At 33.1% G+C, this 16677-nt stretch overlaps 1 protein-coding gene across 1 annotated transcript in view; it reads left to right on the top strand.

The window, feature by feature from the left end:
- LOC139530001 (multidrug resistance-associated protein 1-like) overlaps window positions 1–14615 on the top strand; it is a 44478-nt gene extending 29863 nt beyond the window's left edge. The window contains exons 21-30 of the mRNA XM_071326016.1: window positions 1681–1918; window positions 3080–3390; window positions 3964–4163; window positions 4699–4825; window positions 5397–5498; window positions 7598–7741; window positions 10526–10684; window positions 11757–11923; window positions 13054–13248; window positions 14080–14615. Of these exons, the coding sequence (XP_071182117.1) occupies window positions 1681–1918; window positions 3080–3390; window positions 3964–4163; window positions 4699–4825; window positions 5397–5498; window positions 7598–7741; window positions 10526–10684; window positions 11757–11923; window positions 13054–13248; window positions 14080–14191 (1755 nt within the window). The 3' untranslated portion in view covers window positions 14192–14615. The remainder of the gene's footprint in view (window positions 1–1680; window positions 1919–3079; window positions 3391–3963; window positions 4164–4698; window positions 4826–5396; window positions 5499–7597; window positions 7742–10525; window positions 10685–11756; window positions 11924–13053; window positions 13249–14079) is intronic.
- The last annotated feature ends 2062 nt before the right edge of the window (window positions 14616–16677 follow it).

Genomic DNA, 16677 nt, shown 5'->3' with positions numbered 1-16677 from the left:
CCATTTCACAGATAATATCGAATATGCTCCTTATGTCGTAATTTCAAAATGTGACCTACCGAATTAGACTATCTACCGGATTTGTAATAACATAAGCAACAGGACGGGTGCCACATGGGGAGCAGGATCTGCTTACCCTTCCGGAGCACCTGAGATCACCCCAAGTTTTTGATGGGGTTCATGTTGCTTAGTCTTTAGTTTTCTATGTTGTGTCTTCTTAATAATGGTTTGTCTGTTTGTCTTTATATTTTTAGCCATGGCGTTGTCAGTTTGTTTTCAATCCATTTTCCCAGTTGTTGAAGGATAATGGGGTCTTTTGTACGTTTCTCATTTTTGGTATTTCAAAGTGCTTGTTATAGAACATTCCGTCGCATTTGGTTATTATATTTCAATTAAACTTAAGCCATAATTTTTATTTAAGGTAGTTTGGTGTTTTTATACTTATTCGTTTATTTATCCGAACCATGTTTTATTTAAGCCGCGGTCACACCTTACCGGATAGCACGAATTGATGCCTAACGGATGAAAATAAAAGTTGTCCGTTGACAAAACTGGTATCCGTTGGTACTGACCGAATAAAACGGAGCGTGTAAGGGATGCATAACGGACACACACCGGATATGCAACGTACGAGAAAAGTACACGTACCGGACAGAACGGATGTTGAACGTACATCTTACGGACGAGTACCGGATAAAACCGACAACTAACGGAAGCGTACCGGATAAAACGGATGAACAAGATATACGGAAAAATCAAAGGCGACAATAATAATACATGTAAATCGCATAAGTATTCAAAATGTTTCTGTGTAACTGGTTTTGGTTTGTTCTTCAAAATTCCGCCAAAGGGCAGTGTCTGGCCTGAATAAGAACTGCTTGATTGTGAAGACGTGCCTTTACTCTAAGATCGATTATGAATAATAAGAATTCATGAACCTTAAGAAATCTGAAATACCAATAATTGGCATTTCTGACGCGAAATTTTCAATTGGCTTTTATCCGTTTCAGATCCGTTCATCATCCGTTTTATCCGTTATACGTCCGGTAGAAGTCCGTTTTTCATCCGTTCAACATCCGTTTTATCCGTTAAACGTCCGGTAGAAGTCCGTTGGTGAATTTATCTTCCAGACCTCCAACGGATGTATAACGGACACGTAACGGATACAAAACGGAAACGAAACGGACGAGTACCGTACAAAACGGACGCCCAACGGACGTTCAACGGACATTTTATCCGTTGGACGTCCGTTCAAAGTTTTGAACATGCTCAAAATTTTCCACCGGACAGAACGGACGTCGACGGATAAAACGTACGCTTAACGGACATGCAACGGATATGGACGGACGTCTAACGGATAAGAACGGAGGTCTACATGTAACGGACATGATTGGATTGAAAAAAAGTTATCCGTTAGGCGTCCGTTCGAGCTATCCGGTTAGGTGTGACCGAGGCTTAATAAACGTGTAACGCTTTTTTCGACATCAATTAAAAATATTTAAACGCACCAGTCTTATATGGAGAGTGTTAAATTCTTTGTTTGTACAAACGCATCAAACATTTGAAAAAAAAAGTGTAATCTTTGGCAAAAGGAATTTTTGGTCTGCAAGGCTCTTCGTCTGGTGCAAATATACAATTTCAATCCTGGTATTTATGATGAGTTTATTTTCTCTTTTTTAGGTACGTTTAAGCATTTTTATAACCTATGCAAAAGCCATCGGACTAGTTATAGTGGGGATTATTCTATTGGTGTATGCACTATATCAAATATCATCAGTATTAGCGAATATATGGTTAAGTCAATGGACCTCCGATTCGGTGCTTACAAACAGAACAATTGGAAAACCTGATAGCCATACATATATGGCGAAGAACAATTATTACCTCCTTGTCTATGGAGGATTTGGAATTGCTCAAGGTTTGTTTGTATCTTATTTTATTATAAGTGTTTTCTTCTTCCTGAATTGAAATACATTCTATATATTTGTATAGTTGGGAATAATGAAGCAGTTGAAATAAATAAGTGTAATGGGGCTTTCTTCTGTGTATTTTGGACCTAGTCATTATTTTGGATCTGTGTATCCGGGATCGTAATCTATGCAGCCCGTTAGCATAGGAGACCATCTATTTTGTAACGTCTCTGTAAGCTCAAAATAAGTCTTTTTAATGTTTACATCTTTTACTCGTATAGATATTCTTATAACAGGACATGTATAGTATAAATATATAGGTTCACAATTATAATTTCCAATTTAACCCCATATTCAATAAGACAACGAGTTACTTCATTCTCATCTAGCTATGTATTATGACTGACCAATGCAATGTTATTGCAACTCTACTGTGCAACCAATGTACAGTGTAAACTGTCAATTAATCAAAATCAAAGATCATTAAACTGATTAAGTATTGATCATTAAATTTTTGATGAAATTGACCTCGCCACATAAGCATTATTTGGTATAATCTTTGAAAATGTAAAGTTCAGTTTTTTTCCATGTTTTTTCATACCTTATTGGTTTATAAAATATGAAGGAACTTCAATTACATTTATTAAAAAAATTTGAACACGAGGATTAAAATATTCGGAATTGTGTGAAATTCAAACAGTGAAAAGGAATGAGTTGAATGGCAATCGAATTTGAAGTTAGATATATACAAAACGAATTTGCAAATTGGCGCACACAAAGCATAAAGATTCAAAGGGAGAAATAAAAAGCATAAGACAAATAGATATAGTTGTAATCCTTTGTCGTTAGATCTTCTGCTAGTCAACATTTGTCTAAGGGTTTGATTTGATTCTAGCAGCACTATAGATACGTTAGGGAGCAATCAATTTCAAGGCCGTTATAATTTTTTTGTCTTAATCAGAAACATTTATATACGGGAAAATCTGAATTCAGGATCTGTTAGACAACAGTATTTTTTGTCAAATTGGGGATCAAAAATCTTTTTGGAAAAAAACCATAACGCATCCAATTGAAGTTCAATGGTGGTTCCCTTAAGTGTAGTATACACATCAATAGGAGTACAATTGGTACCGTAAATGTTATTATTACTATTGCATTTGTATTTTCAGCTGTATTTGTTCTCGTTTTTATTGGTATATTTATGGTGCGATCAATCACAGCTACAAAGTTACTACACGAAAGGCTTCTTCACAGTGTTATCAGGTCACCAATGTCATTTTTTGACACCACTCCTATTGGTAGAATTGTGAATAGATTTTCTGCCGATACAGATACAATAGATAACGATTTACCAACTACTGTTCAGAAGTGGTTGGAATGTGTTTTTCGAGTGATTTCAACACTTGTCGTCATTTCATACAGCACACCTTTATTTTGCGCTGTGATTGTCCCGTTTGGAGTTGCATACTTCTTTTTGCAGGTACGTTTTAAACATGATATCTTTTTCGACCGATTGTTTTTCTGATTTAATTGATATAATAATCTAGCTTAACACGAGCAACACGATGGGCGACACACGTGGAGCTGGATCTGCTTACCCTTCCGGAGCACCTGAGATCACCTCCAGTTTTTGATGGGGTTCGTGTTTCTTAGTCTTTAGTTTTCTATGTTGTGTCGTGTGTATTATTATTTGCCTGTTTGTCTTTTTCTTTTTTAGCCATAGCGTTGTCAGTTTATTTTCGATTTATGAGTTTGAATGTCCTTCTGGTGTCTTTGCCCACTTTTTTTTTAACGATTTTGTGGTTTTAAAACAAACAAACAAAGGAAATGATTAAGAGGTATTCTCCAATAGTCCATATTGAAAGTAATAGGGATGATGGTAATAATCAAATATGTTGAATACGAAAAGTTCATATGATATTGTATATATTAGTTTTATGGATTAATTATGAAAATCGTGGCTCTGGTTACAAAAGAGTTCATAAAATCTCTATTCTTATTACATTTTTATAATTAACTAATAAAATTATGCATTGCAAGTAATTTATTTCAGAGATTTTATGTAGCCACTTCACGTCAGTTAAAAAGACTTCAGTCGAAGACGCGTTCCCCAATTTACAGCCATTTCAGCGAAACTATTTCAGGTGCCACTGTAATACGTGCTTATTGTGCTGAAAAATCATTCATCAAAACATCAAATGACAGAATAAATCTAAATCAAAGATTTCAATATGCAATTATAAGTGCTAATAGGTAAATAATTATTTTTATTTTGATTGCAAAGTAATAATAGAAGAGATTAAAGGTGTCCATTTGTTTGTTTAAATGTTTGAGCAAGGTGGGACATCAATGTGTGGAACGGCATGTCAACAGAAATTAATACAAGAGAAGAAAGGTTGATAAAAAAGTTTGCGCATATTAATGTTTATGTCTACTGTTTTACCGTTATTTGTTATTAGGGTTATTTGCGTGTACTCTAGGTTATTGTACATTGTTTTATGTACTCTTTGTGAGTCCACCAATTGAGATTGAAAGGCGGTTTTCGATCTTAACAAAACATTCTTACACCTCCAAATAATCAATTTCCCTATCCAAAGTTATCAGTTGTTGGCATATATATATCTTATTTTCATAGTTTTGTTTTCAAGATAGATCTAAGTTTATGTTTGGTGTATTATTTATGTCAAACCTTTTAAGACTCGGGACCATTTAAATCAGTAAATATTGTATCTGTCTATTGTTAAAGCATGTGTTCCCTAGAAATGACATTTACACTTTTATCATGTAGGTGGCTTGGAATCCGACTTGAATTCTTTGGAAATATAATTATATGTTCTGCTGCATTGTTGGCTGTACTGTCAAGAGGAAGCATAGAAGGAGCAATCGTCGGATTGTCGATTTCCTACGCTTTACAGGTAGATATATATAGGATTAACGTCTCTGCAAATCTAACATATGGAAAAAATTTTATGATGAAAACTCAATAAGAAGGAGATCACGGTACATTGCTCTTAAGGGAAAGACGAAATATTAAAATGAAAATCGTCCATTTGTAGAAAAGATAACTTGTGAGAATATTTTTCGATAGTAAGCATCTTGAAAAGCCTATTTATTTGAAGAAAACTAACAGTCTGGTGCAAAAAAATACATGGCAAAGCAATTGTAAAAAGCTGCTATCACACGTGATATTCCTACAGTAGCTTTTCATCCTTAACATCTAGATTAAAATATTAAGTTTTACAAAAGATATCTGATATAATTTTCTACTGTTTGCTGTTTTTTTGTCACCATTATTTATTATTTTATGAGCGTAAATGTCCTTAATCTTGACTTTGGGAACATAGGAGTTTTTTTTTTTTAGAACAAAATAATAATATTTTAATAATGTTAAATACTGATTATTTTCTGATCTCGCCATTGTAAATGTGGTACTTGCATGATGCATATGTATAATTTTAAGGAGGGAATTGTTTTACTTGTATATAGATGACTGACAACTTGAACTGGTTTGTTAGAATGACAAGTGATCTCGAAACAAATATTGTATCGGTTGAAAGAGTAAAGGAATACACTGATATTCCTGCAGAGGTATCGTAATTTAGATACAATTAACATTTTTCTTTAATTTATAAATCATATTGAATGTTACGGATTATTCTCCTTTTGTCGGAAATAAACGGCTCTCTGATAAATAAATGAAAAAGAATTTTGTAAAATTGGAGAAGAAAGAACATGGATATTGTTGTAAATGAGACAATCAAATAAATCAAAACAGTCATGTACCGATGTTTAATTCCAATAATTTGATTAAGACAACGATGCTACTGACAAAAACAGAGGGAATCAACTGAACTTCATAGAAGCGATACCGAGTGATTCGACACAATAAGCGTCTCCTATTATGCATGCAACTTCCGCCATGTGAATCAGCACTCTGTCAAAATGTCACAATCGGTATAAAATTTTATTATTATGTGTTTCAACAAATTCTACAAATAAATTAATTTTTGCAAACACCTTTATTGCAACCAAACTAGTGCAATATTACACTCAAACAGCAATCTTCGAATGCCGGGCAATGGCAGTTTATCGCGTTATTTTGCTACAAATGTCCTCCACTTTTATTTCGCATTATGTTTCACCAGTCAGAATAATCAGATATACTTTCATCGTTTTTTTGCCAAGTAAATAATGTGCGTTTATTTAGTAAATAAAGGCATTAGTAGTATACGCTGTTTCAAAGTCATAAATCGATTGAGAGAAAACAAATCCTGGTTACAAACTAAAACAGAGGGAAACACATCAGTTATAAGAGGAAAACAACGAAACAACAGAAACACTGAATTGCAACAAAAAAAAACAAACGACAATGCAACACACACAGAAACGAACGATAAGATAACAACTGCCATTTTCCTGATTTGGTACAGGATATTTTTAGAAAAAATTATGGGTTTTGTGGCTAGCCAAACCTCACGCTTTTATGGCAATGTTAAATATAACACTAAAATGACAACTTTACATGACTGGACTACAGTACAAATAAATGCAAGAACATTCAGGATAGAGAAATACACAAAGAAACAATACAATAGTACATTTCAACATGGTAATAGTTATCAAAGGTATTAGGATAATAATTTAATACTCATCAGTGACGCTCAGATCAAAATAGTTAGAAAGCAAAACAAGTACAAAGTTGAAGAGCATTGATGACCCAAAATTCCAAAAAGTTGTGCTAAATACGGCTAAGGTTATCTATGCGTGGGATAAGAAAATCCTTTGTATTTAGAATAATTCATACCTTTTTAAACAGTAAATTTATAAAGATGACCATATAATTGATATTCATGTCAAGACCTAAGTGCTGACTAACCACAGAATAAAAAAGAACACGTAAAACAACCTAGGACAGCACAACAGATAGTAAAAGATATCTGAGAAGATTATTTCAATATCAAAATCCAGACATTAAAGTTTTTAATTGACTACTTTAAAACTATAAAATTTGATATATTCTCACTGTATTGCAACGTAACATCGATTAAAATAGCCTTTTCCTTTACAAAATTTACTTACTGTAATGTCTTTTTTGAAAGTTATTACAATCGTCTGAGTTAATTTTTCAATGTTATGTTTTTCTATCATTTGTTGATTTTAAATTGAAATTGATATATGTAGTCAAATAGCGTGTAATTGGAATGTTAAAAGGAAATAAGTACTGGCCATTTTTAGGCCAAATCTACGATAGTAGAGGGGCATTATGTTTTCTGGTCTGTGCGTCCGTTCGTCCGTCTGTCCGTTCGTTCGTCCGTCTGTTCGTTCGTCCGTCTGTCCCGCTTCAGGTTAAAGTTTTTGGTCAAGGTAGTTTTTGATGAAGTTGAAGTCCAATCAACTTGAAACTTAGTACACATGTTCCCTATGATACTATCTTTCTAATTTTAATGCCTAATTATATTTTTTATCCAATTTCACGGTCCATTGAACATGGAAAATGATAGTGCGAGTGGGGCATTCGTGTACTTTGGACACCTTCTTGTTTTTATTCATTGACGGTTCACTCTATTGTACTTAATAATAATAATAATAAAAAAAAATGAACAAAACAAAGTTTCTGTAAAGACAGCAATTAGGTTGACCTTCTTTTTCATCACGAATCTTAACAAGTGTTTTTTTCTTTCTAACAGGCCGAACTTTATAATGATTATAAACTTCCTGTAAATACAAACCAACAAGGCGTTATAGAGTTTCAACAATACTCCACAAGGTACAGAGATGGACTAAGTCTGGTTTTGAAAAATATCACCTTTAAAATAGAACCAGGAGAAAAGGTATAATTGATAATTGAAAAAAAATAAATGAATGTTAGTTTCGAAAATGATGGAATTGATCTTGAGTAATGTTTTAAATAGGTGCTTCTTGGTCAATGAGTTTGATAAATGTTCAATGTAAATTTAGTCGCCATCTTTCAAAACAGAGCACAGAAGTAATAGAACTTGACAAGCATGAACGAATAGCAGGCAACTATGGTTTACTGATGTTCAAAACGCGTACATTTATTAGAAATAATTACCAAGACAGAATAAAATCGGTAAACTACCCGTCTAAACAAGATTTCGTATGTCTAAAATCGAGAATACGTATCTCTCTTAAGACACTCAGACAGAAATATCAATGACATAGTCATTAAATTCGTAGACGTGTGTTTGCCGATTACAGTTGTTCTTTTCATTACAATTTTGTAGGAGTGTAAGGGGCAACTCCTGTTAATAAAGTCTGTGTATTGTAAAAATACACTCGTCTATCGTATACATTGAGATAGATTTCTAGTCACGGTCTTGAGTATAAAAAATGGCAAAAAATTGTACTATCTCTCAAGAGATACTGTCAGAATCATGAACTTGTATTTGCCAATTTCAGTTGTTCTGTTTATAACGTTATTATATAGAATGAGTGTGAGGGCCAAACTAATGTTTATTAACTACGTATAGAAAGAAAATACACGTGTCTAAGATTTCACTTAATACACAAAAAAAACCAAGAAATTTATTGTTGAAATGTGCATCTGGTGCAGAAAAAATGACATCGTCAATGTTATTGAGCATAACCATCTATGGCTGGTGTGGGCAGTGATCGACATCTACAGATGATGGATTGCTTTTTCAACAGATATGAGTTATTCCAGTAGCTACTAGTTGTAAAATTCGACTAGCCGAACTTATATGCAGCAGAAATCACACATAATTTCTCAAAGACAAATCTTTTCAGATATAGTGATGATGTCATGTAACTTAATAACTCACGTTTCCATGTGTGTTTGTGTATCTCATACATTCCAGATATTAAGGGTTTACTGGGGGTAGAGAAATATGGTCATATCTAGAATTTCTCGCGAGCTATAAATTAAACTCTTACCTTGCTTTTGAGCGTCCGATTGGTTGTGCTGGATTTATAAATGCGGAGTTACGTCCTGTCATAATGGGAACGCCAATTCCTATGTTTTCTTTGTAGAAATAATTGTTAAGCTCTATGTACGACGATAAGTCTTAGAAACAAATCTATAGTCCGTGGTTTGTTGCAAAGAATAGTTCTGACCTTATTCAACATACTATCATTTTCAATGGTTAATTAGATTTTCGTATTTTTGATACGCTTTCGATTTTCAAATGTTTTGACCTCGAGTACTACTGACGAGACATTTATTGTTGAAATGCGCATCTGGTGCAGAAAAATGGTACCGTTAATGTTATTTCAAGGTAGCACAATACAAAGATTTTATAACTCGAACTCCCAAATTTTAAAATTCTGTAACTTTCTTCATAATGCTTGAAAATTTATAAAAGTGGTAGTTTGGATAGCTAACAGATTACTCTTTTAAATAAATGCAATGTTAGTATTATGCAACAATTATGTAGCCAATTATAATGTTAGCTGTGTCTAAAATATTTTTCACCAAATTTCCACTTTCAAATGAAATTAACTTCTGCATAGGTATCCCTAGAGGGTTGATTTTATTATATGTTGTTCCTATGGCCATTATCTACAAAAGAGTGTCTCAGATTTCAGATAGAATGTATAGAACAAATTTAACACCTAATTAAGCATTATCTTCTTTTATGTGGTTAGGATGTTTACACTAATTAGAGATTTTTGAGAGAATGGAATACCATAGAGACAATCTGAGACACTCTTTTGAAGCCCATGATGTGTTGATTAAGATTTCGTTAAAACTTTCTGTATAGTTAAAGAGATGATAGAGCTAAATTCATTCAAGTGAACTTACCCAGATTTTGCCACTAAGTACATAATAATTGATTACATAATGATTGCATAATAAAAATATGCATTCATTTAAAAGATTAATGTTTTATCTATCTATATATACCTCTTTTATTATTTTCTATGCATTCATAAGAAAGTTACAGCATTTCAAAGGTTAGTGATTGGAAGTAAAAAAATCTTTGTATTGTACTACCTTAAGTGGCAGTCAAATTCCCTGTCTTCATCCCAGTCAGCCCCAACTCTATATTTTGTTTAAATTATTAATTTGACTCGCCTAGAAAATACTTTGCTGAAATATTTGCAACAAGAGGTAAGGCAAGCAAAAGAAAATCAACCAATTATATTTCCAAGTGAACGAACTCGAGGATAAGGATATTAGCAATTAGGATAGTTTGCTTCATATCCTGATATTTTTCTCGACATTGTGATTTGACCATCTTTTCAATAGTTAATTTCCCAATTCTCAGAATCAAAACATCTGCACCATCATATGAATTTTCATATCTCAATTTATACGTTTACCTATGCGATATGTGCGGTAACTCAGAAGCTACATGTTTTTCGCGGTGTTTGTATTAGAGAACATTGCGACATTTTGACTGAGTGTGAATTATCTTGACGGTTGAAGAATACTAAACAGTAGACACTTATTATGTCGACGCATTCGGTCTTTTTTGAGTTTTCGATTCCCTGGGTTTTTTGTTTGGTACCTTGATTAGTCTCCTCCCAATCGATTTAAGAGAGGTAAACAGCGATAACCGAATGTTACCTTTTTTTTGTACACAACGTGAGTTGAGTTCATCCGTAAACTTACATATCTTGCTTGTTTGAAGGTTGGAATTGTTGGAAGAACTGGTGCGGGAAAGACATCTTTATCACAAGCTATTTTTAGGTTAATAGAACCTACAACCGGAAGAATAATTGTTGACGGGGAAGATATATCCATGATGGGCCTACATGACTGTAGATCTAAAGTCACCGTTCTACCTCAAGTTTGTATACTTTTATGTATTTCCTATCGACACCAATTTCAAAATACTTAACAGTGTTTTTATGCCCCACCTACATAGTATTACATTTTCCCGGCTTTAGGTTAGCCTTTTTTTTATACCCAAAACAGGTGAAGGAATTCAACTTAGGAGCGGAAGGATTGGATTTAAGGGTATGATATATATTTTGTATTTATTTTTGAATAACGCCAGTGTTTTTATACTTACAACAAAAAATTAGAAACACATTAACATACTTTCTTTAGATTTATTCGATAAACTTTCAAATGTTCATAAATTTAAGGTTAAATAACGGTGGGCATGGGTACAACAAACAAGCTCCGTTTGCAGATGGTCTTGTCTCTTTTTTACTTCATTTGCAAAACAGATAAAGACTAATATCACAGATAACTGTTTTGTCCATAAGTGTTATATTTATGAATGTTAGTATTGTCGCCTATGAAGAAAAAATACTACCGTTTTCCCATAAAGTTATAACTGGGCGACACATGGGGAATAACTATACTTAATTTATCGTTGAAGGGCACATTCCAGGTTGTCTTGACATTTCTATTTGGTTACTCATAGAAAATAAAAAAAAGAGTGATATCTAGATAAGAATTAATAAGTTATATGGATGGAAAAAACTTGTTTTTTCCTTGATTTAATGAAAATTTGGATCACGAACTAAACTGTTTTAAAATGGAGATGAGCCTAATTGATTTTAAGTGAATCTTGTTATCCATTTCTTTGGAAAGGCACAGGTTTCACAGAAACATATTTTGGCATCAATTTTTTATGGATATATAACACGTTTTTACAATTACGTTAACGGAAATAAAAACAGTATCAAAATGGGACATATGGCTAATATATGTATTTTTTTTGGCCTCTGATTTCGAAGACAATGATATCTAGTTCAGAGTGAAAGACCATTATTGACTATGTTATTTATTTGCACTTAGGTCATCAGATTCGAATATCTTATACATTCAGGAATCATAAATTTGTACGATTAAACTGATAAAACACTAAAATAAAGATATTAATGTGAAAACGTTTTAAATACATTTAGGATCCAGTGCTATTTTCTGGAAGTCTCCGCATGAACATAGATCCAATGGAACACCACACAGATGATCAAATATGGCGAGCATTAGAACATGCACATATAAAGGATTTTATACAACATTTACCTTCTAAACTCGATTATGATTGTGGAGAGGGAGGCCAAAATCTCAGGTACTTTTTAACACAGCGCTTCCTATTTTGTTTCAACATGAGTGTTCGGAAGACCTAACGGATTGTTCTGAGAACACTCTTTAAACAAAAGATGAGCGACTATTTCCCAACGAATACAAATTGCTGATTATTTTATTCCTTGTATCTATGACGAATTTACAAGCTGTTACAAGCCCTGGGATTGCTAGGAATACCCCCGCTTGTATGGCTATGTTTAAAATATCGCTAAAATGACAACATTACATGACAGGAATACAATACAAATAAATGCAAAAACTGAAGAAAAAAGAAGATCGTGAATGAGAAAATTTCATACAAATATACTAGAAGACAGAAAGCAAAATAACATGAGAAAATAGGTATATGCATAACATCTTATGTTACTATAGTACTATCAACTATAAGAGAACATCTACTACTTTTATAAAAACAAGCTGCTTCACAAGTTGACCTTCGAGAAGGAGAAAAGAAAATATTGGAGCAGACCCTCTTTTCCTCGAATGTGACCTACCGCATTTGACTTATCACCGGGTTTGTACTTTGTACAATGAGTAGCACGACGAGTGCCACATGAGCAGCAGGATGTGACTACATAGCCGGAGCACCCGTGGTCGCCCCGGGGTTTTGTCGTATATCTCACCTTTTAGTTTTCTATATGATAATAAAGAGATGTGGTGTGATTGCAAATGAAACTATCCACCAAAGTTCCATTAAAGTGGATGTAAGCAATTATAGGCAACCGTTTGGCTTTCAACAATGAGAAAAACCCATAACGTATGTTTTGTTTTGAAGTCTGTTGTTTATCTTTTGGGTGTTTTTCTTTTTTGTTGCCATCACATTGTCAGTTCGTTTCCTATTAATGAGTTTGATAATCCCATTGGTGTCTTCCGTCGCACTATTTTCAAAGGATTTTTCAAAACCACAATTTCATTCAAATGGATTATATGCCCCTTTTTCACATCGAAGTTTTATATTCTTAGAGGCATTTAGAATAATTTATTTTCAAATAAAGAGTTACTTGATATCTGTCATGTTTTGAAATATAGAAAAAGAGGAAGACAACAAATGCAAGGTGTTTTGTTTACATTGGTATGGACACAATATTTTGTTCTCATATTCTATAATTTTAGCATTGGACAACGTCAGCTTATATCTCTTGCTAGAAGTATTCTCCGGAAATCAAAGATACTGATATTAGATGAAGCTACTGCTGCGGTTGATATGGAAAAGGATGCATTAATACAACAAACAATAAGAGAGGAATTTTCAGAATGTACTGTTCTTACTATTGCCCATCGCCTTAATACAGTTATGGACTATAACAGGTTATTATGGCATATGAACACGGGTTCATAAGTTTAATTGCAAATCCTTATTCAGTTACAGTGCAATACTTAATCGTCACCTTCCAATACCTTGAAGCTTATAAAACTGTTAAATTTAGATTAGTTTGATGAAAAATTATTTGATATAAACTAACACATTTTATTGGTGTTAATGACATCAGGGCGATCCAATATGTTCAATACATGACCTGTGAGCAATACAGACATGCATTTGATGCGGAAATCATGAATGCGTGATGTTTACGTTCTACGTTCGTCGGCAGCTTATCTTTCCGGATAAAATGAACATACCAGCTGCACTTCAGATTCTTTGAATCATAAGTTGTCAAATTGTTTGATCACATTGAAATGTCAAATACAATGTTATGTTAATTACAATGAAATATCAAATACAATGAAATGTCAAATACAGAACACAATTCGCCTATTCATAGCTAAGGCTGTCGTATCTCTTAATCTTAATCGTCTTTAGCGTCCTTAACATGAATTATTTAAGAAAGTTCATCTGATTGAAAGTTATTTGTTTATATTATGAAATGTACGTTATATGGTCCATGGAGTCAATTGATACATCGAAGAACATAAATCATCGTGGCCGAAAGAATAGTTGCGCCGAGATAATAACAACCCATAAAATACTACACAGAAAACATGAGAACAACAAGTACCCTTATAATGAAGACGTCTCTTGAAATTCGTGGTCGCTTATAATGCTTCATAAAGGGTTTTTATCTATCAACGCGATATTTTCAAATAAAATGAATGTATCAAACGAATGTGTTTTTATTATTCAAATTTTGTGTTTTACAGAATTATGGTACTCGACAACGGAAAGATAATTCAGTTTGATACCCCAGAAAATTTGTTACGACATCCTGGTGGATTGTTTTATCAACTTGCAAAGGACTCCGGAATCATCTAATTATCATATGAGCACCAATCACTTGATTATGTTTAAATTGCTGTGCTATATAATCAAAATCTTCATATAAATTAGGATGCAATATCCCGCTTGTAATGCGAGTTCTATAAAAGATTAAAAATGTATAGCCAAACTTCCAAACGAAATTTTTGTACCTAAACAAACAATTTGGTAAACATTCTTAATATGTGGAAACAATGAAGGACTTAATAACTTATCAGTTGTACATAGATTATGTAAATCGAAATCTATAACGTCACTTCACATACGTTTAAATTTAGAAAATCTACATACAATTAGGACACAAGGAACAACACTGTCCAAAACATAAAAATAAAAACATGGAAAAGATATCGTTTGTTTCTGTCGTACATTTTTGTATAGAGTTTCCCTTGTGAATCTGAAATATCCAAATCTAGAAATATTAATCATTGTTGTTATTGTTTGATTGCTTCATTTAAAGTCATTCCCTCAGGGCAAGTGTTCGCATTATAACTAGAGAATTGGCTGTTTTCTAGCTAATAAATATTATCCATGTAGGTAAGGGTAACTTAAAATTAAGGATACTACTGATACTAGAAGGACTGCTTCATACCTTGATCTTTTCCTCAATATTGAAGACTTCACTAAAATCTATGACAAACGTGACGATTTCAATTTCCCAATTATCAATTTCCAATTATCAGCAGTAACATACCCTCTGCTCCATCGTTTGGTATTTTCAGTTGATACGTTATGCTTGTGCATGTTCACACTATACGGACTTCATATACGAGAGTGTGGACCTTTCGCAGAAATTGCTTCAATAGAGTAATGAGGAGGAAATATTTATAATGGGTAAATTGTATGGGCACCATCAAGAATGTATTGATCTATACGATGTTTCTGCGTCTAAACTAACTAACGACATTTTTACCACGTCTTTAATTGTGGTTTACAATCTACGTCGTCTGGTCTGCTAAGTACTTAACGTGACCTTTTCCCGATTACGACTATTTTGCCACGTGTGAATTCGAATTGCAATTAGACGTGTAATATCCAATATGTATGTATTTAGTTATGACGTTTCTTTTGTAAGTCTGGCTTGATTTAGTGTTATGTCTTATCGTTTGTGGTTTGAATTCAAATTTTATTTTCTATATGTATGAAAAAGTTAAGATGATTAATCAACTAGTTCATTGATATGAATTTTTGTTTAAAGCATCTATATGTACAGGATTTATTTGTTTTTATATAGATTTGATTAAGAAGAAAAACCGACATGGTTAGAAAATATGTATAATTACATCATCACACACACGTCACTTTTTTTGACGTTGATATATTCGGGTGACACACAGTTCATAATTCTATTGTGGTTTACAGGTATCCGTTGTCATTCTGTTGTTTACATGTTGCAATGTACTACTTTATTATTCATTTATGTATTTCTCTGTCCTGAGTGTTCTTGTGTTTATTTGTATTGTATTCCTGTCACGTACTGTTGCCATTTTAGCGGACTTTTAACGTTGCCATATATATATAAACGTGAGGTTTGCCTAGCCATATAGCCAGGTTTAACCCACCATTCTTTTCTTAAAATGTCCTGTACCAAGTGAGGAATATGCCAAATAGTCCGTTTCTATGTATGTTTGAGTTTGTTTTTGTAGCAGTTCAGTGTTTCTGTTGTTCCGTTGTTTTCCTCTTAAAGTAGATGTGTTTTCCTAGGTTTTGGTTTGTGACCCGGATTTGTTTTCGCTTAATAGAAAGCGGTATACTATTGTTGCATTTATTTATTGAATTTATCAAGTAAATGCAATTTAGAAGAATATTTATTTAGTTAGACCATAAACTGTGAATTATATCAATACAGGAACAAGTCTGTCATTAAATGATGGAAATTGATTCCTTTATCAATATCAGCAACCTGTTGATAAACCTTATTGTAGAAATTACAGAAACGTACACAGTGGTTGTCAAGTAGAACATTTACAGCTTTTACCATCTTACCACAGTTCCAGCAAGGATATCTACCATTTTTAGATTTTTGAGTACAGATGAAGCCTTTCAGGAGTTGCAGCAAATAAAATCGCACTCAGAAAAATCGAAAGATCGTTTAATAAGATTGTGTAGAAGTTTAATGTAGAGTCGAAAAGTCATAACTATCAACTGAATTATAAGAACCATATAAAAGCACGTTTTTCATCTTAATCGTCCAAAGACTTTTTTACACTAAAAAATAATAGTATCATATAACATTATTATCAAAGTTAATAATAATTATTAATTATAAGTAATGGAACTAGTTAAAAGGATACATAGATTAGTTACAGAACCCTTACTAAAAGTCAAGATGAACTATATTTGACAGTTTACGTAGCCAATACTTTAACTGTAGTTCAGAGGATGCCTCAAGCTGAGATGTTATGATAACGTGCTTGCTCTCTATTTGACACTCTGTTGAGTGCACATTAAAGCTATGAATGTAGATGAATGTATAATTGAAA

Source organism: Mytilus edulis, chromosome 7 (assembly GCF_963676685.1).
Source record: "Mytilus edulis chromosome 7, xbMytEdul2.2, whole genome shotgun sequence".
In the NCBI taxonomy this organism is placed as follows: Eukaryota; Metazoa; Mollusca; class Bivalvia; order Mytilida; family Mytilidae; genus Mytilus; species Mytilus edulis.
This window is presented reverse-complemented; position numbering and strand designations above follow the sequence as displayed.